Source organism: Lutra lutra, chromosome 7 (genome assembly GCF_902655055.1).
Source record: "Lutra lutra chromosome 7, mLutLut1.2, whole genome shotgun sequence".
Taxonomy (NCBI): domain Eukaryota; kingdom Metazoa; phylum Chordata; class Mammalia; order Carnivora; family Mustelidae; genus Lutra; species Lutra lutra.
The window spans coordinates 127,914,530-127,940,628 of record NC_062284.1 but is presented as its reverse complement, the minus strand read 5'-3'; the positions used below and the strand labels follow the sequence as shown (position 1 = coordinate 127,940,628).

At 39.7% G+C, this 26,099-nt stretch overlaps 1 protein-coding gene across 28 annotated transcripts in view; it reads left to right on the top strand.

The window, feature by feature from the left end:
- NRXN3 (neurexin 3) overlaps positions 1–26,099 on the top strand; it is a 1,668,422-nt gene that overhangs the window by 1,593,541 nt on the left and 48,782 nt on the right. For 25 of the 28 annotated variants that reach the window (XM_047738119.1, XM_047738148.1, XM_047738133.1 and 22 more), the window contains one exon: positions 21,961–22,039. In XM_047738119.1, coding sequence (XP_047594075.1) covers positions 21,961–22,039 — 79 coding nt within the window. Of the gene's footprint in view, positions 1–21,960; positions 22,049–26,099 lie in introns of all 28 variants that reach the window. The other 3 variants (XM_047738134.1, XM_047738142.1, XM_047738140.1) reach the window with 1 other exon arrangement.

Sequence of the window (26,099 nt, the reverse complement as noted above, 5' to 3'; positions counted from 1 at the left end):
TCACAGCTTGAAAACTCTTCTGTCCCTTGAAAGCATCATGCACCATGCTATAAATATTAAATGTGTTTTTATTTCCTAAAGGGTGTGTTTTAAGCAAGTTGCTACTTAAAAGCTCCCAGAAGTTTTAATAACAAATTGACTAAAATTCAGAACAGAGAAAGTAGCCGTCCATCTCTCTTCTCTGTGGTAGCCATGAGCCATATCCATGTTCATTAACCTAAGTCTGTTACTTTTCCTCATATTGTCATGGAGTAAATGTAGTTGATGGAAACCAAGAGACCTGTTTGGTCTGTGTCAAAACTAAGAGTTTGACCTCTCACTAGTCCTGCTAGTGACTGCCTTATTGGTAAAGAGTATTCTGAGTGAAGTCCCTATATAAATGAAAAGTGTGATTATCATAACCCCTTAAAGACTTTTAGAACAATTTCATCCTTTTGACAGAGCTCGTGTATGGAATCCATGGTGAATGGTATTTGAAATTTATTTAATCCATCATGCGCTGAAATCTTTGGGGGCATCAAAAAAAATGAATGAATGACAGATTTGGTAATATGCTAGTGATTTTCATCATCTCTTACATTATGGCTCTAAAATATTAATCAACAAATGATTGTCTTGAAACCTTTAGCCAACAACATTAGAGTTTCCAAGATATTGCCTAGGAATGCTAAAGAGCTGTTACATAATCTCATACATTATATGAGATAACAACATATAGAGAAGAAAAAAACTGAATCCTATTAAACCTGGGGGAAGAAGCTCATAGGATATCATTATCTGAATTCTGGCTTTTTTTCCAAGATTTATTCTCTCAGGTGGCAGGATTCTAGCAGGAGGTCTACTATGACCCAAGGAGATAAGGCTTGTGGCCACATGGATGGGACAGCATTTGGACTCAGTAGCTCTTCCTTGAGGTGTCCCCATTAAGTCTCTGTGGGGCATCCAACATTCACTGTCTCCCAGACCAGCAGAGATGGAGGGATTTGTCTTCTCTAGGCACGGTCCCTCTGCTGAGAATTGGAACAAGGAGACACATTGCCACTTGCCTATCTTTCAGGAAAACGACCTCTGTGATAGCATGAATGTCCCGAGAGCTTTGCCTTGATGGAAGTGTGTTTTTAATGATATGATTTTGGTATACAGCCCTCTGTGGATAGCTTGGCATATGTTTTGTTATATTTAAACAGCACTGACTGATAAAGTGGATGTTAATTGGCAGTTAGTGACTAGGCTGTGGTCTTTTTACCCAGGCTCTCAGCTAACTGATCATTAACTAGGAGGAAATGTTTGACCCAGAAGGTCATTACTGTTATTAAGTGGGAAAAAAATTATAATGCTCCAAATTGCTCTTTTATGAATCAGATGAGGATTTAAAAATAAAAAGACAAAGAATAGAAGAAAGAAAAAAGAAACAAGCTTGTGTTACAGTAGAATCAGTATTCATAGCCCTGTTTTTCTCTCCCTGAAAGATCAAATGGTGATGTTTTGGGGGGAGAAGCTGTATTTCCAAATTCTCATTGCTTTATTCTCCAGAACCTCACTATTTTGACATTTACTAAAAACTAGAAATTTCAAAGCATTCATTCTTCAACTCCATCCAGAGAATATAATTCCTAAAATTTCAAAGCCAATCATTTTGTCTAGATGCCACGCAATTTAAGAGGCCTTGAGTAATTTGTTTAAAAATGGAAATGTAAAAAAATATATATTAAATAAAAAATGAAAATGTGAGTGAAAGTAATGTTATTCCATACATCTTATTATGTAAAATTATAATATCATATATGTTTTTAGAAGTTCCTTTATCATAACCTAGTTGCGTTTTATTGAATTTTGCTGATTAAGCCTTGGGACTCACTGTGTAAAGGAAGTATGAATCCTGTGCGTCTTCGGGATTCGTTCTCTGACCTTTATGATTTTGCCTCTTCAGGCATCTCCTCATCGCCCTTATAGTGCAAAAAACTAAGTAAATAAAAATGGTCTGATGGGGTGCTGTGAGTCTCAGCAATTAAAACTTCACATGAAAATTGTCTCCTGAGAGAAAACATTACCCTCCCTTTTAATAAAAGGATACAATTAAACCCTCCCTCAAACCTCTCTCCTTCAGATGTATTAATATCTTATGTAAAAGATGGAAATGGATTCTTATTTCGTTGAAAAAGCGAAGCAAGAGCCAAAAGCATTTCTAGCCATAAATTGGTTTATAAATATTAAATATTCCAACCTTGGTGCTGACTAATTAAAATAAGAAACTGGAAGGTGTGGTGTGCTCTGTGCTTATGACCCTATTGTTTCAGTCCTGGTAGTTTAGTTTGATGCCCTTAGCGTTATTATCTTGTCTTGTCTTTCTTTGGTTGCATGATGCAGTAAGGTTTGGAAATGCCAGCATTTTACCTATGGGGATTCATGGGTTTACCTTTTGCCTCTGAAGACTACAGAAAGTAACTGAGCTGCTTGGTGATCTCTTTAAATTAGACTTAAAATGTACTGGGTTTATTTGGTGCATCTTTTTCTTTCTCTTCCAAGCATGAGGACTGAATTTTAGAAGGCTGCTTTCATTACTTTAAAAGAGAAAATGCATCCCTGAACCAAATAGGACTGAAGGCGATGTGCCGCACATGTTTGAAGGCAAGAGCATCTGATCTCCAAAGAATCAGAAAATCTCTTCTCTAGTTGTATTTGTAGGTGCTTTTGGTTGTGTTGCTTTAAAAAAAAAAAAAAAAAAAAAAAAGGCAGGTAAAGCTCAAATGAGCACAGCATGGCCCAGATGGTGTTTAAAGCTGCCCAAGTTTCTTTTATGTAACTTTCCCTTCCTAAAGTGTGTTCCAGCTGGGAATCTATTGGGCCATTAAAACTTCGTCCCTTTTATGTTTTTGTTATTCTCTCACGCATGCGCAGACGCATGCGCGCGCACACACCGGCATAAACATGACTGGTCCAAATGCGTTAAATCACCGCCAGCAGGGCGGAAAGTAACTCCACAAGGCTTTATCCACTATCTCTCAAGCTAAACATTTTATTCAGTGGGAAGACAGAAAAACTCTGCAGGATAAATTTCTGAACAGAGAGTAAAATTCTACCCACAGATAGGAACTCTTTGTAAGGCTTTTTTACCTTCTCATAGACGCCTTCCTTAAGAGGTGCAGACGGGGGGCGCCTGGGTGGCTCAGTGGGTTAAGCCGCTGCCTTCGGCTCAGGTCATGATCCCAGGTCCTGGGTTCGAGCCCCACATCGGGCTTTCTGCTCAGCAGGGAGCCTGCTTCCTCCTCTCTCTCTGCCTGCCTCTCTGCCTGCTTATTTCTCTCTGTCAAATAAATAAATAAAATCTTTAAAAAAAAAAAAAAAAAGAGGTGCAGACGGGCATTGCATTCATCTCTGGCGTGTCTCTAGGAATGTCCTCATTGAGCTGAGTGTCCTCAGCAGTGAAAATTAGCTTGGGCTCCCAGTTCCTTTGCATGCTAGCAACGTGCCTTCCTCCTGGGATTCAGTAAAGAACATGTGCTGCTATTTGTGTAAAAAGATTGTCTAGCTGGTATAGGATAAAGGCGTATTTGATTGGGTGTGTATGTCAGGTGACAAAGGTAGGTTTCCCTGGAGCCATCAGCATCTCCTCTTTCTTTCTTCATGTCTGTCTACCTGTCTCTCTCTCTCTGTATAATTTTTTTTTCATTCCACAACCCGACTTCTCCATATTTACTCTATGTTCCAGGCAATCCAAATTAGTTCTCATCCCCATTCCCTCCTTCTTACTTTTCTGCTTCTCTGCGTTAACGTGTGACATTCACCTGGACTATCTGTCCCCACCTCTGCCTATTAATATTCTATATCTTTTTTTTTTAAAGATTTTATTTATTTATTTGACAGAGAGAGATCACAAGTAGGCAGAGGGGCAGGCAGAGAGAGGAGGAAGCAGGCTCCCCACCCAGCAGAGAGCCCATGTGGGGCTCGATCCCAGGACCCCGAGATCATGACCTGAGCCGAAGGCAGAGGCTTTAACCCACTGAGCCCCCAGGTGCCCCAATATTCTATATCTTTTCACCAGCCAGTTTTTTCCATTACTATTACTTAAGGACATTTCTCCCCAGCACTCACCTACCTAATGATAAGCTTGAGGACTGGGGCCACTTCAGATGTCTTTTTGTTTCCCCCAAAGCAGAAAGACTCAAATAAGTGAATGGTGAGGCACCTGCTGGGTGCAGTTGGGACTGTCCTTGGAGAGCACTCATCAAATTTGTCTCAACGCGAAGGAATCTATTCCTAGACAAATTCAATGGAAAACCTTGGCATCCTTAGCATCATCTGCTAAACTATCTGTTTAAATCTAGGAAAATTATTTAAACACTTGGATGCTGATTGTTAAATAGCCATTGCCTCGAGACCCCAAGTGTTCTGTCCTTTCCCCTGCATTCCTCCCATCAGGATTTCTCTCTCTGTACCATAAGGCCTGGTACAGCCAAAGCTTCCAGGACCCAGCTCCAGCGCTATGGCCACTGTCTGTTCTGATTAATCTGCTCTCCTGCTGCACTGATTGTTGAATACTGACTGTTATATTTTATAGGACCTCTGCTGATATCATTGTTAGAGCCAGCATGACCCCCACAGAAGGCAGTTAAAGTCAGGTCCTATTTAGGGGGTATGTCTGCCCTTCACTTAAACAGAGAAGAAACTAAAGGTTTGAAGAGGTGTTGGGGATCCTTGAGTATTTTCCCAGTTTGACTGTAAAAGTTAATGAAATTAGGGCCCAAACTTAAAATACACATATAGCTATAGATATATCCTATAATATAAATAGATATATTTTTTTATAGCAGAGTCACTAGGGTATTAGATTCCATTTGAACCTCTCTGTGCTGAGCAATTGGAAGTATATTAAAACAATTTTAAATATAAGCATTTATTGTCTTTGCCTATAAGATATAATTTACCTGGGAAATTAAGAGTCCAGTCTGATGTGTTCCTGGGTGTATAGCCTATAAAGGTGTTTAAAACCTAAAGTATATTTATTCCGCATTTAAAGATGTTTAGAGACTGCCTTGTGTGTTAATGTGTGCTCTGCGACTAACACCATTTAAACACTCTGCCCCTGCATGCATTAATGTGTGCATTGAAGGGAAGAAGAGCAAGGGATGATAAACCATTAACTGCACTATGTTCAAGTCAGATTTATCTAAGAAGAACGGCCTAGTGCATTAATGTGAATATTCAAAGATAGATGTTTATCTTAATGGACTCAGAGGTACTTACAAACAACATAATTGCTGAAGTCATTTTACAGGGCATTTATTCGGAGTGATTACATTTACTCTTACATTCTTTTATTTAAAGAATTCTACTTAAAGGTTTAAGTGAGACAGGGCTAGTGTGACCAAAGAACTATAGGTTGGTTCTTCCTAGTCTCTACTCAGCCAAGCCTCCTTGGCATGATGAGAAACAAAACCTCAAACCTCTTTTTTGGCACTTACTGGACTTTTTGCAAATGGCAATCTATCAAAATGTTAAATTGTCCCAGTATCTAGGTTATTACATGATACTTGACTTAATTTAAACCTATAGCCCTTCAGGTAAGGAATCGACCCTCTGGAGTGTGGTTGTAGAATTGAAGGGAAGTTGTCGCTAGGCTTATCTGGACCAATGAGAACTAGCATATCTTGAAAGCAAATATGTTCTTGTAGAGCAACTCCCATTCTTTTTTTTTTTTTTTAATTTAAAATTTTTTTTTTTATTTTCAGCATAACAGTATTCATTGTTTTTGCACCATACCAAGTGCTCCATGCAATCCGTGCCCTCTCTAATACCCTCCACCTGGTTCCCCTAACCTCCCACCCCCCGCCCCTTCAAAACCCTCAGATTGTTTTTCAGAGTCCATAGTCTCTCATGGTTCACCTCCCCTTCCAATTTCCCTCAACTCCCTTCTCCTCTCCATCTCCCCTTGTCCTCCATGCTATTTGTTATGCTCCACAAATAAGTGAAACCATATGATAATCGACTCTCTCTGCTTGACTTATTTCACTCAGCATAATCTCTTCCAGTCCCGTCCATGTTGCTCCCCTTCTTGACAGATAGCTTCTAAAAGCATGTCCTCTGCTCCTGACACCAGTTAAGGTCAGAATTCATCATCATCTGACAAGAATGGGAAGTGCTTCTCTCTTCTATTCATATCATTTCCACCCTTTAAACAGGACTCCTGACCTATCCAATTCTGTTCAATCCATAGACATTCCCTGAGCACCTGCTATTCATTGAAACACACATGGCGCACCCAGGCTCTGGTCCAGCACTGTAGTCCTGTGGATAATTCAAACCAATATTAAATAACATTAGAATATGAACAACGTATCTCAGAATAGTAACATGTCTGAGTTGCTGATATCCCTTTCAATCCACCGGACAAGAGCATGAGGTCGATGTCATTGTCTGAAGTTTACAGAGGAGTGAACCAGAGTGCAGAGTGCTTATGACCACCGTGGGCTCCCCTCAGGAGGTAGAGCTTATGCTTTCTGACCCCACACACAACACTTTTCCCTTGATAGTATGCTTGGCTCTGTCTGCTGCGTAAGTAACAATCAGGTAGAAGGGAAAACCTAAATCAGATGTGTATTTGAAGAAAATACTAAGTTAGCCTGCTAAGAATATTTTATTTTTCAGCCATGGGATCAGGAAGAAGCTGTATGAAAATGTGTTGGCATTGTGTCCTAAAGAAGGATATGTAGAATCTTACCAAGTATAAATGGAATGAAATGCAGGTAGAGCTGAGTAAGGAGGGGTATAAGCCAGGATATTGTCAGAATTTACCAGGCTTGTTCAAAGCATGGCAAACATTTATTTAATAGTTGCAACAAGGAGCTGCTCACAGGTGCAAACACTAGTGAAAGACAGTGCTACAAAGTTATAATGGATCCCAGAGGTAGAAGATCTTGAAGTTTTTTTTTTTTTAATTATTTTTTCAGTCTAGAATTCATTTGATAGGCAATGGGATAAATTTTTTTTTTAATTTTTTTTTAAAGATTTTATTTATTTATTTGACAGACAGAGATCACAAGTAGACAGAGAGGCAGGCAGAGAGAGAGGGAAGCAGGCTCCCTGCTGAGCAGAGAGCCCGATGCGGGACTCGATCCCAGGACCCTGAGATCATGACCTGAGCCGAAGGCAGCGGCTTAACCCACTGAGCCACCCAGGCGCCCAACAATGGGATAAATTTAGACCAAGAGAGTGTCTACATTGAAAGCTATGCTTTTATTCTGGCAATGCTTTCTTGGGTTCATTGAAGATAGGTAAGTGGAGGCAGGGAGTTTGACTAAAGAGTCTCAAGATTCATCTGCATAAGCAACCAACCAGAGCAGTAGAAATAAAAACCAGAATGGCGTTTTAGAGATGGCCTTCATGGCACTTGGTGCCCAGAGGTGGGATGCTGAGCAACGAGGATTCAGAGGTGACCCTGAGGGTTTGGGCTTGTTCCTGAGGGTAATGGTGCCATAGACAGAGGTGCCATTGTGTCTGGGATAGGTGGATTGTACATACTTACAGGATATTCAAGTCAAAATATATTCTGTCGCTAGGGTGAAAATGTTTATCCCGGCTTATCCAACTCCAAAATGATCTCTCCTCTTTCAAGCTCCTTTTGGATTTCCATCTGGGCCATAGAGTTGGCATATGAGAACACTGTAATCAGTGTGGAGCTTTCCAAATCTCACTCCTGGGTATTACGAAAATGCCCCCTGGTGACTACTGCCCACCAAAAGCAGAGAGCATTCACATGATGCCTTGCAGCTCTCTGGTTGCTCTCTATGCATTGTTCTCTCCATTTTGATTGTGTTCAGCTTCTAGTAAGAGAAAATTTGACCTGCAGTGATTGAAGAGGGGATATATTTTTCTCACTTAACAACAATTCTGGAGTCTGGAAAGTAAAAAAATTACTTGTTTGGCCTCAGATCATGTATTTAAACAATATCAGAGTCAGCTTCTCAAGTCTTTTGTTCTTTCCCTCACACTTACCAGTTTCTGATCACAAGATGGCTGCTGCTGCTCCAGATATCTCATCCAAACCCAAGGAAGAAGGGAAAGCAGTGGGACCTGCCATTTCTTCCTCTTTTATTGGGAATAGAATAAGTATTTCTGGAACCGCTAACAGATTTCCTTATCTATATCACTTTGTCCAGACTGATGCCATGTGGTCACATCTAGTTGCAAAGGAGACTTGTTTAGGCAGGTCACATTGCCAGCCCTAGAAAGTAGGAAGAATAGAATGGATATTGACAATGTCTCCAACACTTATCTTTCTTGCTACAGTGTAAACACTTTGAAGGCAGGGACTGTGTTCCATCAGGCCCTGCCCCCATATTATAATATGCTTTGTGGTGTTCCTTCCCTGGAATTTTGCTGGGCATATAGAGGTCTGGGAGGGGAAGAGTCTGAGGAACCAAATCCTTGACTTGTTTGCTAAGTACCTTTCTTGTCTGTTGGTTCCTCTGAGCAAGCTTAGGAATGTGGGAGCTTCTGGGTATATGTTAGAGAGGCTCTCTTCAGTGCCTTTCAAAAAATTAAACATTAAAAAAGAAAGAAAGAATTAGAAGAAAAACAAGACTACCTTATGGGAGGAAATCTATGCTGGTATAAGAACATAGTAGGGCTCAAGTGCATTCTTCAGTAATGAATGCATGAAAAGAAGCCTCTTACATAATGAATGTGGCTTCTCTTGTTTATTGCCCAGTAATCCTGCTTTATTGATTTCTGTTTATTTCCAATCACCTAGAATGAGAGACTATGTTGCTTAGAGATCTTGATCCCTAAAAGATTGTTTAAAGCTACTCTGCTGTATTTAGTTGTTTATTTTTTTCCCTCAAAGTGATCGAATCGATACGAATACAAGCAAAACACTTTTTCCTTTGATCTCTAGAAGACTAGGGGGAAAAAATACAGAAAAGTTAAATAAAGATCCTTGGATTAAAAAAAAAATAAAGTCCCAGCAAATGACATATTGATTTCTTTCAAAGAGTCGGAGTGTAAATTAAAAATATTCTTCTGACATAAGTTTCTAAAGATCCACTAACTCAGCAGTATTGGAATTTACTGACATTCTCTTCCTAGAGGACCAGTTCGGAAGGGCAGCCCACTGTTCCCAACATCAGCTGTCTCTCAGGGCTCTCACTGGGAAGTTTACTTCACACTCAGTGCTGCCAAAGGTCCTTGGTTCTGTATCATGTTCTCAGTTCATTTTTACCCTCTACCACACTGCTGCCTGTGTACGTGTTTAAGAAAGCTGTAAAATTTTTTTAGAAAATTACGCGATCATAGTGCTTTTTTAAAGTGGTTGCATTGAAACTCTTCTTAGAATTCAAAGAAGAGGAAATAAACAAGGCCTGGGGCCTTATAATGAGGTATTCTCTGGACTGTTATTAAACTCCAGTGTGGGCAGATATGGAGGTCGGGGGGGTGGGGAGGGATGGGCACAGAAGAGCCATATTGGCGGGTGGGTAGGGTGGGAAGGAGGGTGTCCTAGTGCTCTTCTCCCAAAGTACTTGTCAGAGAATAAGGCTTGTGAGGCCAGAAGTGAAGCACAAGAGACCCAGGAGCATAAACTATTTGTCACAATCTGAGTTTCTAAAAACCACGTTAGAACCCTTTGGCCTGGCTCAAAGATGTTTTGCACAGCTGTTCTCAGGAGGAGCTGCAGAATTTGAGGGAACCAGTACAAAATAAAATGAAGGGGCCCCTCTTTCAAAGGACAGAAAAAAGTGGGAAAACATCAAGCTTTTTTTCCTTTTTCCACAGTCTCTCAGCTTGTCATAGGACATTTTATTTACTATTTAATGCCATTTTAAGTAAATAAAAATAAAAAACTTAAATTATTGGCATGACTATTTCCACTCATCTTTATATTGCGTGAGGCTAGTTTTAAATGCAAATACGAGAGCATTTAATTCGAATGCAGAATCAGCGAAATAGGATAGTTCATATTTCATAGCTCACATATGCATGTGTGTTTTACTCTTACTGGAAGAGTGGGGACCACACAAAGTTAACTCACTTGCCTTTATTTCACTTTCTGTCTTCTACTGACACTCTCTACCTTCACCTTACTGATAGTAAGGTAGGATAAAAGGAAAAAATCTCTGCGTGGCCCTTTCTCTTTCTATCTGTTATTTTTATGTAAGTGGTTGGCTAAGACAGAGAAGTAGGAAAGGATGTGATAGGTTTCCTTGGTGGCTTCGGTTCTTAGAACACCAATGCCTTCTTTCTGCTTTCTAAGCAGCTTTGATTCAAAGGGAAAGCATAGCCTGTGGGAGCCCCACTTCCTCAGCAGGTAACACACTTATGTGTGTTGGTATCAGAGGATATGGTATAAAACTCTAAAAGAAGGAAATGCAAAGGAGGTCAGCTTTGGACTAAGACTTTACCCATAGTCAGTCTTGTCTAGAGGGTAGAACCAACCTCCCAGGAGAAAAGGTTGGGGGAGTCATTCAGATAAATCTGTTTGATTCATCGTATTCCACTACATGGTGGGTCCACAGAATCATGGGTTTATGGAGAACCGAAGTCTCTGTTCGTAGATGGAGTGGCAAAGAGCAGAGCTGGACATACACATTGCATGTGTTGCTTTTCCTGATGCATGAACTCCATTGTCTCATTGAACTTCTCTTATAAAACAATTTCAAAAATAAGATGGTTGAAGACCTCAAGGTGGTGAGGACAGAGCATTAAACCAAGCTCAAGGCCCTTGTGAGCACAGAGGCCTGTGTGTCTGTCTAGGTCTCCTGACTGGGATTACACCTGCTCTATTTCCTAGATCCACTCTGATGGGGGAAGAATGTCTTTGCCTATAAGTTAGGGGGAAATTGCTAGTCATGCTGTCCATAAGAAATGAGAAATGAATAGTCTTGGTTTTTCCCGCATGAAAGTTCTGTTGTGTTTGCTTCTGTGAATTGTTTTGAATCTGTATCCAAAATGAGATAATCCACTTAAGGCTCCTTGCAGCCTGGGAATGAGGAAGTGACATCTGTAGGGTGCATCCATCCTGAATTTCTCAGGCAGCAGTACCTAAAGACTTTCTCTGATTTGGGATTTATGAAACAAATCAAAGAATATTTGAATCCATCCCCCAGTCTTCCTTTGTGGGAGGCTGGTATTGTCTTTTAGACATGAGTAACTCGGGGTAAACTCTCAATCCAAAGCCAAAATCCTTTGAATTTTCCTCTCTTGGGTTTGATACCATGTTATTCAATGCGCTCTCACGTTCTCCTTATAGTTCTGACTCCAATTTAATGCAGATTCCCTGTAACTCCCTCAGTATTGTGTTACATCAAATGTCAAATGCACAAAACTTCCTTTAACTGCTGCTGTTACTCTGACACCTGTATCTGCCTTTTCTAATATTATATTACATGGCTGAGTGGGAGATATTCTTTCCAGTACAATAAGGAAAAACAATCTTATCTTTTTATCAGTTGAATTTTACATTCAAGTCATTGCACTCCATTGTTCTGGATAAGTTTGCTCTGCCACATGTTCGATAAGTTCTAGGCTGCGCTAATATGCTGCTCCTTGTTGTGTTTATGTTGCCTTAAGCTTGCATTTCTTTCTTAGTTTCTTATTAAGCATGAACCTTTCACACTTTCAGTTTTCCAAGGTAGCAGTTCTCAGCCCTTTCCTGCATGGGCAGGCATAACAGATGTTCCCATGCATTGCACACTCTTTTCTGTGAAAGTAGCTTTCTATAGGGGCGCCTGGGTGGCTCAGCGGGTTAAAGCCTCTGCCTTCATCTCGGGTCATGATCCCAGGGTCCTGGGATCGAGCCCCATATTGGGCTTTCTGCTTGGCGGGGAGCCTGCTTCCTCCGCTCTCTCTCTCTCTCTCTGTCTGCCTCTCTGCCTAATTGTGATCTCTGTCAAATAAATAAATAAAATCTTAAAAAAAAAAGTAGCTTTCTATAGACCAAAAAAAAAAAAAAAAAAGGTTATCTTTGATTCCCAATATTTTGTTATTTTCCCACTTCTTTCTCTTTTGCTCTTCTAGCATACCTTAATTTATCAGTGACCAAAACTTGAGAATCACTGCTCTTTGCTCTGGGCTGAATGGCTACCTTACATATTTTTTGGGGAATTGCTGACCAATGTCCAGGACTGGCTTTATCCCGCAACGCATTGTTCTCCTCCAGTGTTTGGCTATTATTAAGCCTTGTTAGGCTGTGATCTCAAACTGCCAGGAAGGGCTGTTTCTCCTATGTTGAGTGGTAAGGTTAGGCTACAAAATAGAGGGCCAAGACGAAAACCATCTCCACAAAGAAATATGATTCTACTTTTCCCCAAAACCCGTATCTTCTCTCTGAAAAGAGAGAGAGAACATGGAGAAATAAATAATAGTACATTTTTGGTTCAAATAAAAAAAAAATAAACACATTGGCACTCTCCATGATAGAGACTTTTGTACAGAATTTTAATATCCATTAACTGATACCTACATTATTTTTAGTGGGTTCCATTAATATTTGACCCGGTCATTTGCCTCTTAAAAACAGAGGCTTGGGGCGCCTGGGTGGCTCAGTGGTTAAAGCCTCTGCCTTCAGCTCAGGTCATGATCTCAGGGTCCTGGGATCGAGTCCCACATCGGGCTCTCTGGTCAGCAGGGAGCTTGTCTCCTCCTCCTGTCTCTCTCTGCCTGCCTCTCTGCCTACTTGTGATGTCTGTCAAATTAAAAAAAAAAAAAAAAAAAAAACCAAAACCAGAGGCTTGGTTTTGGTGATAATATTGGAATAAAAAACTTACTTAGAATGGAAATACCACCCCGCCCCCAAAAAAAAGGAGAAGAAAAAGAAAAGAAAAAAGAAGGCAGCAGGCTGACAAGAAGATAAGCAAGCTAGAAAGGTAGATTAGTCCTTGGAATTTCAGCTAAAATTTTGGCATTCCCTTATAATAGTTAGCCCCTAAATACTCAAAACAAAGCTTCTGGTGAGAACAAGAAGTTTATAGTGGATACATAGCCAAGCCTTTCTGATTAGCTATACTAGAAAGAACCTGCACCAATAAGAAAAATAACTATTAAAGCCAAACCTTAGGTGTATTTAATCGATAGCCTCCTGGTCTAAATTCCTAGAGATGGTATGTGGTTGGGTGGGTGGTTTATGGGTTTTTTTTTTTTTTCCTTTGCCTCCTAAATAATATGTAATTTCTCCAGGCCAAGAAATAAATTGAAAGGATTTAGAGGGATTTGCTTATCAGTGGAACACCACGTAGCATTACATTCCTCCTGCTTTGGGGAAGGTACATTGAAGTTTGGTTAATCTTCTGTGGTTCAGTACTCCTCTTCCCCCTGTCAGGCTGCCTTGAACAACAGACAGATTAATCCCCCTTCTACCCACTCTCTTTTCCCTCCTCCCTCCCCTCTCTCTTGATCCATCCTTCCTTTTTTGAGCAGATGGAAGAAATCTTAAAACTGGAAAGAAAAGGAAAAAAAAAAAAGATGCCACACCACATTTATTTATATAATCTGAGAAGACCTCAAGGATAGAAGGAAAGGACCCCAATCCTTGGCACAAAGTTTGGCTAAGCTTAGCTTGGTTCTTTCACTGTTAATTAAATCTTGAGTCTGCCAAGGAATTTCTTTAAAGGTTAATTCATTAGTAAAAGTTATGTACATCATGCCGTGTTCTCATCCTGCTCCAGTATATACAGTGTGGAAAGGAAGAGGAAGAATATGGAGGCTATGGAGAGGGAGCAGAATTTAAAGGAAGTTGGTGGTACTGTTTTGTTGGAGTCCTATACGATCTGCCTGTGAATAATCCATTTTTGTTACAGTGGGCAACACTGACAGACCTCACATTAACTTTATGTTTTTGTGGCTGATGGTTTAGCAGCCAGTCAGTGTTTTTGAGTTGAGCCTGGCTCAAATCCCTGTAGCCTGCAAGCCACATGAGAACAAGGACTGGGTGTGTCTGGCCCTCAGCACAGTGAATGGCCCATCATAGGCAGTTAATAAACATTTGTTGAGGGAATGAGTAAATGTGTGCATACTTAAAATCATCTATCAAGGACAATTTTGTTTGTTTGTTTGTTTGTTTGTTTTGTATTCAGTTTTCTTAGGGAGCTCTGGTCCGGTTAACTGAATTAGGTTATGCTGCATGCCTTGTCTGTAGCCCAGGGCAATTCTTTTTAAAGCCTTCTCATTCCATGGACATAGGAGTCACGTAAAATATGAGGACATTGATATCTGACTCGGCAAGTGATTATCTCCTGGAGTGGGAAGAGAGAAACGAGGAAAGGATTATTTTGAAAAACCACAATATGGTGAACTCCAGGAGACAGTTTTAAAATTCACAGGGTGTTGTTCCAGTAAAGGTACATGGGCACATAGAGGTGAGGCCTGAGGGACTCTCAGAAAGCATCTTAAGTAGATGGAACTTGTCTCTGTCCCCGTCGTTCAGAACCCGTCTCGTGGTGTGCCCCGACCTCTCACACCTGAGTATGACAAGTTCAAGCCATGTGTTTCATTTTCTCACAATAGTGTCCGTGGCTTGTTTTGAAGATAACTACAAAGGGAGTGTTCAGAATAAAATGAGGGTATTGATAATCCCACCCATGCATCTTACCGTGTTTTCAGGTTGTTTCTGTATTGGGCTTGAGTTGGATAGAGTGACGGGGCTGCTGGGAGAGAGGGCAGGGTTGAGATGACTGCTTCGCCCCAAGATCCAGGCTTTTTCTGCCTTTGGTTTGGTCTAAAAAGCATCCAGGGGAGAGAAAGAGAGAGAGAGAATGAGTGTGTGTGTGTGTGTGTGTGTGTGTGTGTGTGTGTCAAGCGGGGGATCTGTAAGCATTAATCTAAACCAGAACTATGCAGTGGCAACAATTTGATAAAGAAAATCCTAATAGGTAAATTCAAATTGTGATAGTCAAGGTTTTTAAAATCTCATTAAAGGTTACAGGGGTACCTAGAATCTGTGGGTTCTTCTTTAATCAAAAGTATCTTAGACTCCCTTTATTTCAATAGAGAATAAATGTTTGTAATGAAGCTGCATGTCTCCTTCCGTCCTATGAGATGCTTTAAACCCCAACTTTATCACGGAATAGAAGTGAGAGGCAAGAAATGAAAACACCACGCATTTGAAGGAATGGAATTCGTTTTAGCATGAAGCAGCTGCAGAGATGCATAGCTGTTTTCGGTGGGACTTCAGAATATTTATGGGCCTTTCTCTTTTCCTTTTTCACTGGAAGAAAGGCGATCATCATTCTTGAGTGTGTTATTTATAATTTCATAAAGCTGTTCTGGGGCAGGACTTATTTTATCTGGCGCTTAATCGTGGTCAAATAACTGTGCTTCCAAGGAGCTGGGTGGAGAAAAATGATTATCCCCCTGAATGATTAGCCTCATCTCAGTATAAGATAAAGGGCCGAAAGTGGGAATTTGAGGTCACAAATAGGCCTCTGGGCAGGAAGGAGGGGACATGGTGAGTCTCCCTTGAGCTCTTCTGACCACGGCAGCAGACGTTTTTCTAAATGCCAAATTAATGGATGGCGATGAAGAATGAGGGGGTGGGGGGGCGCTCCTGGGAGGTAGACCCCTTCAGAGTAAATAATTAGAAGCAGGTGATTACAGGCACAATAACTCACTGGAGGAAAATGAGAAGCCAGGTCTGTGAAGCTGAGGGAATTGGAAGGTAAATATACCTATAAATTTACTTGGGTGGACAGAGTTTTTGAGCTTTCTTCTGTCCCAGTTTATTCTAAGGTAATTTATGTTTAAATAAAATTTATATTTAAATTTATTTATTAAAATAAACACTGGTAGAAAAAAAAAGAAAGGAACACAAACGCAATAAAAAAATCTTTCAAGGAAAGAATAAAGAGGGCTCCTTCCATACAGATATTTTATTGAGAGTTATTATAAGACCTATCTTTAGTTTTATGAATCCTAGTACGGAACTGAGTTAATTTCAACATGTGGATTAAAAATATGAAATGCGTATTTCAAAATGGGGTAGGATGGATTATTATTTTTAATATGGAACTCGGCTAATATAGGGGGACAAAGGAATATTTTCCTCCCCTTGAGAAGGCAAGGTAAGGTCATTGATCTGTGGAGGAATGGCGCAGTCAGCCCCAAACACTACGTTCTGAAACTGCGTGTAAGTGCTTCCAAAGGAAGGGCCACGGATGACGCTGGTGAGACACGGGGAGGGGAAGAAGGAAAGATATCCCATAAGACAGGATATTAAATTCATGTTCCTTATCCAAGTTTGCAAGAACAACACGATAACTCAGGGAGCTGTCACTCTGTCAGGCTGGTGCATCTTTTCACCCCTTTCCTACTCAGAGGTATACAAATAAACTGCTTCTTCATGCCTCGGAGCCTTTGCAAAGACTCTTGATTCCACCTGGAATGCCCTTCTCCTGCCCACAGCTCTCAGCTCTCCCCGCTTCACTGCTGCCTGTCCCTCTGGGCTCATTTCCACTTCCTCTCTGCCCAGGAGCTTTCTCTGCTCCCCTGATGTTTGCTCCCTTAGCACCTTCTGCTTACTCTTGTCATGACATTGAGTTTACTATGTCAACTTAGCCTGTTTACTTGGCCCTCTCTTCAGAGACTGGGAATTCCCAGCGCAGTGGAGCTGTGGTTTACCTGTCGCTGTATCCTTCATAAACGGCTACAGTGCTTGACACATAGGTGTTCAGCAAATATTTATGCAAGGGATAAAGGAATGAATGAAGGATGAACAAAGCACCTGATGATACCATCATATATCACAGATGGTGGGTCTAAGAGTCCAGCCACGATCAAACTGTTTGGTTTGGAGGTGGTCACAGACCTTCTATTCATTCTTGATGGTCTTCTAGCTAATGTAGATACTGGACTTGTGGGAACTGTAATAACATGTAAACACTTCAAGCTTAATCACAGGGAATTATGAGAGCTTTAGACAATCACTGTGAAGAAAAATAATAGGAAGATGGCAAAGAAAGTTCTTTGGTAAGCATTCCCAGCATAACATTAAGAATAGAAGAACTTCAGGGGCACCTGGGTGGTTCAGTGGGTTAAGCCTTTGCCCTAGGCTCAGGTCATGATCTCAGGGTCCTGGGATCGAGCCCTGCATTGTGCTCTCTGCTCTACCTGCCTCTCTGCTTACTTGTGATCTCTTTCTCCCTCTCTGTCAAATAAATAAATAAAATATTTAAAAGAAAAAAAAATAGAAGAACTTCTAAAGCACTATTATTCCTTGAGGAGCATGGGTGGTGGGCAGTTAAAAGTAGCGGATGTCACTACAAATGTCCACGCCCTTGGTTATTATGATACTAAGATGTGGATATGTGTCAGCTGTGTAACATGAAGTCTGAATATAGCAAGTGTTTAATAAGTGTTAAATATTAGTAGTAGGCATAATTCTGGAAAGTTCAAATATCTTTTTCCTCTCAAGAGTGCTAACTGGTCTTTTTTCTAAAGAGTTATAAGTAATTATGAAAAACGGATATGATTGTAGGAAAATACACACATATACAACCTAGGGCTACCACATTTTATTTAAGGACCAAAGTCCATAGTTTCATTCTAGTCATAGTAATTATGTCCTGAGTCTTTGTGTATCTGTAACAATGAAGCATAATTCACTAGCCATGGGAACCAATAGTCAAAAAAGCGTGCCTCTTTTCCCAAAGTTCCGAGTTAGAACCTGAATTTACTTATATTTGGGGAAGGACACAGACAGGAAAATTAAAGAGCTACGAAAAGAAAACCTTCGATTTTCTGAGAGTAATGTGGAATCATATTGTTCTTACTTTAGGATGGGATTCTAAGTGCACAGCATCCAAAAGCTTTTGGTTTGTAATTTTGGGGTTTTTGTATATGGCAGGGAGGGAAGTAGTTAAAAAAAAAATTAATCCCTAAGTATAGTGTTCTAAATCCTGAGTCCTTTGCAAATCAAAGCTTGCTGCCCCTGGCAGAGCAAGAATTTCTGAGACCACAGTGCTCTGTGGCAGGCACGGCGGTGTCAGATGCCAGGTTCTCCAGGCAAACATTGGTTACTGTGTTGGGCAATGAGGGGATTGAGATGTTTGTAATGGCTTTGGGAATTTCATTGGCAGTGGCTGTAATTGGTGATGATGAGGTTTGAGAGACAAAAGGAACCCACAGGAACCCACACAGATTGTCTGGACCCAGAGCCATGGGAAACAGATTATCTTCCAGTGATTTTTAAGCTCTCTTGGAATCTCTCTGAGTATATTTTTCTTGATCACTCTTTATGGCAGATGCAACCAGAGAAAATGAATTAAAATGGAGGTAATGGATTATTGGCAGCGAAGAACAGTTCTAATGGGGATGAATCATTGAAGGAAGAATACATAGGTGGATAGCAACTTTATTTAAACTAAGAGTGGTAACTAGGCTTGGAAGCACTGTTACTGATTGAGTGATTGATTGCTTGACTTCGTTTTAGCTAACGTTTAGTGAGCTTGCCCCATACGCCAGGAACACAGCTTCACTTTTTCTTTCCTTAAAGATTTATTTACTTATTTGAGAGAGAGAGAGAGAGAGACAAAGAGAAAGAGAGAGAGAATGCAGGGGGTGGGAGAGAGACAGAATCTCAAGCAAACTCCCCACTGAGCTCGGAGCCTGACCCGGGGCTCAATCTCAGGACCCTGACATCATAACCTGACCCAAAACTAAGAGTCAGACGCTCAACCACTGAGCCACTCAGGTACCCCCAGAGCTTCACTTTTAACATTACACTTCGTGACAAGAAACTGTGTTTATCCCAGTTTACAGATGGAAAAATGGAGGCTCAGAAAGAGGAAGTAATACACACAAACACACACACACACACACACACACACACACACACACACACACACACACATCTCTATGACTATAAGTGTAGGAGCTGGGAGTCACAGCTGTGCTCTGGGGAGAGTTAGTCCTGGTCATTCCATGCTCTGCTAGATGGCCTGCCATCGACCATCCTTGGAGTCTAATCACTATTGGGGTGGGGGGGCTCTACTGGCAAAATGTGTTTCTGTTGCCTGGGAGGAACATTATATGCATACAGAAGATCTGCAGAAATCAGACCTCTGGGAAGTAGGGTACAGGGCCAGTTAACTGGGGGAAAAGGCCGTGAAAATGTTGAAGAGCGTATCTGTGGGGTCTGCAGTGGTGGTTGGGCCCATGTTGGGGACAGAAGTGGAGGTACTGTTGGGGACACAGTCACCCAAACCACACAGCTTCAGGGAATAAATAGTATAGTATTAGAGGAGGCAGTGGGACGCTGAGAGGAATATAGTAAATATCCTTCAATCTCAGAGTCTAGTACTCTTCTTAGAAAAAAAAAAACTCTATATCATATCTTTGGCCAATCAAAATTCATATAACTTTCTTAGAATTTGCTTTCAGTTCTTGTGATGAGTTCACTAGATTGTTTTTCACTCAATACTAGGACCCTGAGCCGGTTATGGCACATACAGGCCATTTCTCAAGGTCCTTGTAATGAAGTCATCAACAATTAATTTCCAATTGATTACCTTTATAAGTATATTCTCAACCTCTTTTTTGTTACTACCCTCAAAAGGGGTTTTTTAGACCATTTCTTCCCCTAATTGCCCTTCTCCCATAAAACTTTAATACCACTGCTAGACTGTATATTTGTTTAAGTACTGTAAGCTTTTGGCAAGTCAAAAAACATTTTCATATCTAAGATCCATTCCCTCAAACACCCAAAACAATTGTTGCTGCCTTATGAGCGGTCTTACCTGCATGGATAAGTCATGCTTTAGAACTACCCCACAGTGATGGGGACCCTTCCAAAGAGGTTGTTTGCCTCTTGTGATTGCCTTCTGCAGTCCTGCAGTGAACACGTATCCCCTTACAACCTCCCTTCCCTAAGTAACCGAAAGGGGGGTGCAGGAAGCCCAGTCACAACAGGAAACTCCAAGGAGGCATGCTTGCCTTGTTTCTAACACAAATCAGGGTGACTCTGGGACACAACTGCCAGCTTCGGTTGCTGGAAATGAAATGCACCCTTCAGTCATGTCTAATTGAAAAAAAAAAAAAAAAGTATGTTTGAAAATTCTTTTTCTTTTTACTTTAAGGAGGAGCAGGGTTGAAATATCTCTCTGTCAAATGTGGAATAATGATCAATAACGGTGTTTAAGGCCCCTCTCCTCTACCACTGTCCGTTAAGTGAAATCAACTATCTCGTGGGATTTTTCTATTGCTCTTTGTTGCGTCCAGTAATTCTATGCTTCGTGTGTATATTTCAAAAAGGATGTTGTCTGGGAATGCTAAGCGTATGGGTCGTCACGTGCTTTGGTCTGCTCGTAACCAAGTACTACACACTGAATGGCTTCAACAACAGAAATTTATTTTCTCACCATTGTGGAAGATAGAAGGCCGAGGTCAAGGTGTCAGCAGGGTTTTGTTTTGTTTTGTTTTGTTTGTTTTTTGGTTTTTTTTCTGAGGACTCTTTCCTTGGCTTATGGATGGCTATCTTCTCCCTGTGCCTTCACTCATCCCTTCTGTGCATGTCTCTGTCCTAATCTCATCTTTTTATTGAGGACCTCAGGCATAGTGGATTTGGCTCACCCTAATGATCTCATTTTAACACAGACCCTATCTCCAAAAACTAGTCCTATTTGGAGGTACTGGGGGGTTAGAACTGCAGCATATGAATTTTGGAGTTCAGTCCGAATCTAACATCATGGAGGAAGGGTATAAAAGGAGCTTATGTGAACCACAAATGCAGACTTTGACTAAGAGGTATCTGTTCAAATCCTTACTGTTTCTTTTGAGTCCTGTGTCCTCTGAACTTAAATTCTCCTTAAAACTCTGTCCCAAAGGACCGTTATGAGAAGTGTATCTAATTAGTTAATAACAGTTATAACTAATAAATACATATACATGTCTAACTCAGCATCTGGCTTCTAATTTCTCTTTCTTCTTGAATATGGATTCAGACTTCAATGCATTGGGAATAATAAAACTAAGCAAGTCACTTAATATTATTAATATCAAGAGGGGGAAAGAAATGAGTTTATTCAACAACTATTATATACTGAGTACTCTTATGCACATACTAGCACAAAAATTTGGTTTTTACGTAAGATCTGTAGATTAATTATTCAATAGTGTTAATTGTGCATGCAATTTCTGTCAGGTACAGAAAGTAGTCTTCTTGTCTTCTGTGCAGCAAAGGCCCTTATTCCTACCCATACCCACAGTTTCCCGTATTTCTTGCAGTGGATTCCCTGGCATTGGGGGGTTTCTACAGGATCCAATAGAAAAAAAAAAAAAGTGTCACAAGTTGAATTACTGTTGTGGCAACCAGATTTTTTTCTGCTGTCGTCAGAAACATTCTTACCTGTGTCCGGAGGCTGTCATGTTGTATTTCTCTGCTGGCCTACGTTACTAATTCAGCTAATTGCAGCAATTACATGAAGAGATTGCTGCTAGCAAGAAAAGCCATTATGCTGTTCCTGAACAGACTGCATTCCACAGCATTCATTAATTACGCCTGCCTATAGATTCACAACCACCAAATCATACACTTGAGACCACACAACATATGCATTGAAACCCTCTCAAAGTTTGCAGTGCCTTTCCATGCTGGCTTGCACTCTTATAGGGCCCACCATTTGTATAACCCTCCTCTTGCCCTTCAGATTGTCAAAATTGAAATCAAAATCAGAATGGAGACAGGCTGTACAATGTGACTTACAGGGACGGAGTCTTGAGCCTCCTGGAACCACCTGGAGTCATTCATCTTTTCATAAAGTCCATACAGGTTGTCTGAACCCTTAGCCATTCACAGCTGCGTAAGAGTTTAAAATGCTCTATCCTCCAGCATGCCCTCTTTAGAGAAGAGAAACATAATAATGATGGGAAGCAGGACATCGTGATAAGTCTTTGATGCTTCTGTTCATTGGTTTCCTTATCTCTCCCTCTCTTCTCTCTTCCCCTTCCCCTACCCCATTATTTTTCCTTTGACACACACAGCCAACATCAGATGACCTTGTTTCATCTGCTGAATGTTCAAGCGATGACGAAGACTTCATTGAATGTGAGCCGAGTACAGGTAGGTTAGGTCAGTCTTGTTTTGCTTGCTTTATTTTTACATTTGCAAAAAACAATACATACATATATGTGAATATACATGTGTTTTATATATATTATAGTGTGTTAATGTATTTCCTATATCTATATATGTATAAGCATACATATATAAATATTAGTATATAATCAAAAGCATCAAATCCCATGGAAGGAGCCGATAAGTAGCCAGGGAAATTTAATATCAGTTCCTGACACCCAAAGAAAAAAATCTATGGTGTACCACCTAACGTTGAGCAATTGGGCACCCAGATTAACTATGGGACCAGGAAAAGTACAGCAGCCCTGGTGACTATGAAATCGACAAGGGGTGGTGGGGGCATGAAGATATCCATAACAGAATAACATCAAAACACCATGAACCCAGACAGGAGCTATAAATATCATTTAAACGTCCTGAAATGTTTCTGAGCCTGCGTGGAAAACAAAATAAAATCAGAAACCCAAACCAAACAACAAAAATGAAACAACAACAACAACAAAAATAAAAAGAAAACACAATTTCCATGGGATTGCAACAGCAGTTAACATGGTATTATATTTATACTAATTTTGTTCATTCTGCATTTAGAGAATTGTGCAGTAATATAGCATAGGAAACACAAAATTAGTACGGAACCATGCCATGTCAACGGCTGAGATGCTTCAAAATGTATCTACTGTGCTGAAGTTAAGAGGACTTTGGCCACTCGAGGCTTCAGTGTGTTACCCATTCGCACCCGGATACATTTTGATATTTTATGGTCTTTCTTTATAGTGAGCTATATATTGTCCAGCAGGCAACTGCAGTCCCTGATTATTTCCTATCAATTTTTCCAAGTCGTCTGTTTTGAGACTTGCTATAAGTTAACATTTATATATATATATAATAGAGAACAGATATCATCGAATTTCTGTGTATGTTTAATAGAATTAAAAGCTGGAGTTGGGTTAGGATCTTATTTCTGCAAAGGCTGAGAGAAATAAATAGAATATTCTGGTTGTTTCTTTGGGTTGTTTTATTTATTTTTTTTTCTTAAAAAAAAAGGTGAGCCATGAAACATTTTCTTTTGCTTAATTCTAGAGAAATTCAAGGTTTGAACAAAAATATATAACAAAAGTAAAAACCTTCCATTTCTTACCCCAAGATGATTTACAGTTTTTTTGTTTTGTTTTGTTGTTGTTTTTTTTTTTCCTTTTCAAATTTTGTTGAAGTTCTGACTGGTATCTTGCAAGTGGCTTTGAATCAAGGAAGTTCTGTGGGTTCCTATTTTTAGCATTACATGGGGACATAATAATAGGTAGGGCCTTTCTATTTTGGAATATGACCTTTCCTATTTAGGAGCTCAGTTGTATAGAAGAAAGTAACTCTGGCATGGTGGTCAGAATTTTTCAGATTATTAGATAATAATCTTGATATACTACATGAGGTTTTAATAACACTGGAAGGCAGGTACATCTATACCAGAATTGGGTATCGTCACTCATTAATTCATCCATTCATTAATTCAGTAAATATTTCTGAGCAGTAGAACAGGATATAGTATATCTCTAGCGTTGAGGTCTTCCTGTCCTACTGATTTCCATAAGCAAGCTATTGGAAAATAGAATTAGGAGCTTTGTTACCTAAATTTCCTCTCCAAAATAATTCAGTTCAGCAAATATTTTTTGAGTTAACTATATGTTAGGCAGATAACAGATATTAGGAATTCAGATATGAATATGTCATGACCCCTAAGATACGTATTAAATTAACTGATTTTGTGGCCAATAGTTTAAGATACCTAGACTTTACGTTGAATTTTTTGTTTATCCTTTCTCTAGTTATCTTGCTTTCATAGCAGTAATATCTGTATAGATGCAATGTTGTTGTTCAAAACTTGATTTTAAGTCTTTTTACAAAAATTAAGGCTTGGCCATTACAAAATATCGCCACTGTCTCCCGCCACTACCTTTCTGCTTCCTACGCGTGGTCATCACCATAGCAACCTCCCTAATAAAACAGAGGGCTTTTCCAGATCTGCTTCACAAGGTCTACAGCTCCAGGTTGTGGGTGTATATTGCCATTTGGTATTGAACTCGAACAGGCCCAAACCTGAATGGCTCCAAACTAAGTCCATTTGCTTTTTTTTTTTTAGCGGCTGCACAGGTGTTTCATCTGATTCAAAAGCAGAGGACAGAAATTCAATGCCAGCATTTCTTGAGTAATATAATTACATGGGGCAGGTGGGAGATAAAGGCAGGTTTTAAAACAATCTGTTGTGTTTAGCAAGGAGGTGTGGGAGGGGGTTATATAAATAAGGTAAGTGACACAGTGTTGGCCCTGAAGGAGCTAACATGATTCCCTCTGCCTGGGACTATTCAACTCCTCACATTGGAAGAACAAGTATTTCTTCTTTCTAAATTTATTTATTCCATAAAGTATTCCTGATAAGTGATTCAGATATACACAGAAATACGTTAGAAGCATATTTAATACAGGAAGGAGATAGATATTCCTACTGACATAGAGATTTTACCCTGGGGGCCTGATTAACACTGATGAAGGTTATAAACATAGAGATACTGAGCCTTCTTTTGTATTCTATGAGAAATATCTCCATAGCCTTCACATCTTCCCCGAACAATCTGGATTTAAAAATCAGAAAAATTTAAACCAGTTATTTCTGGAGCTAGGTTTTGCCTTGTTGAAAGAGAAATCTTCCGTTGCTCATACAGCAACAAATAATGGTGAGCTTTAGATTACTTTGACATAATTTGTTAGTCTGAGATTCTGTGTGAATATGGAGGTTAAAATTCTGGGTTTGAACATTCTAACTCACTGCCTCAGTTTCTCAAATTTTACTCTTTTCCAGTCCAGATGTTTGATGGAAATATACTAAATGTGGTTAATTACCCAGGCCTTGTTTCATCTTACTTAACAATGACCTTTTCTTCTCTCAATTTGTTAGCCAGTGTAGGATTTTCTAGCTTTCTCAGTTATTTAGGCTCACTAAAACTCTCATTTTTCATAAATTTGAATTGTTTAATATACGCTCTATTCAACAACTTTTGTTTTCATGTGAGCATCAAATTTTTAATGGCCTTATTTTTCTTACATAATCTTTGCTAAGTGAGAATGGGCTTTACATCTCCTGGTTTTGAATCAGATGTAAGCAATTGCCTTTCACACCCACAACCCACATTGGCACTTAGGGATCACCCTCCTTTGTAGAACTCAATCAGATCATCTTTAGGGACCACTTAAATTTTTTTGGAGTTTGGCTGATGATAGTCTAGAAATCTTAAATCCAGTGAGTGTAAAATACTCTCTGGTTGTAATGAGTAAAAAACAAATTAAAAAAACCCTAGGCTATGAGAGCAAGTCAGAAAGTGAAAGCTCAAGGAGTATGTTTATATTGAATTTATATGACACTCAAAATACCTCAGAATCTTAGGTTAAGATTGGAGATTTTTTGTATCTCTAACTTCATCTTCCCTTAAAGACCTAAATAAAACCTGTTGAATTATTTAAAATATATGATTCCATGCAAATAAATTTCACCTAAGAAACCCACATTTCTTCTTCTTCAAAAATGAATTCTCTACTTTTTTTAACGAGTCACAGGTCAAATTGCATTTTCTGAACATTTACATGGAGAAACCAGCATTGAAACTTTATAAAATCATAACAAAGATACCTGCATTAAATGAAAATATTCACAAGAATATTTGAATAACCAGGTACCTAAAATTGAGGGTCAGGATTTTAATTTTCCTAATTTGTACAAATGGATTATATTCCCCGCAAAAGAAGTTGGTTCCTGTTTAATATTTCAGATTTGTCTCTTCGCAAACAAACTCTTTCCTTCCCAAGTATGCTTCTATTGATATGAAATTGTGCAGTGAATTAATGTTTCATAGTTCTCACCTCTTTGGATGCAACAACAACAAAAATAAATAAGCTGGGGAGGATTCATGTGACCACTAGAAAATGGGATTATTGATAAATGACATGGGAAATCAAATTACAATTAAGAGCTTTAGTAAATTCACATTTGTGATCT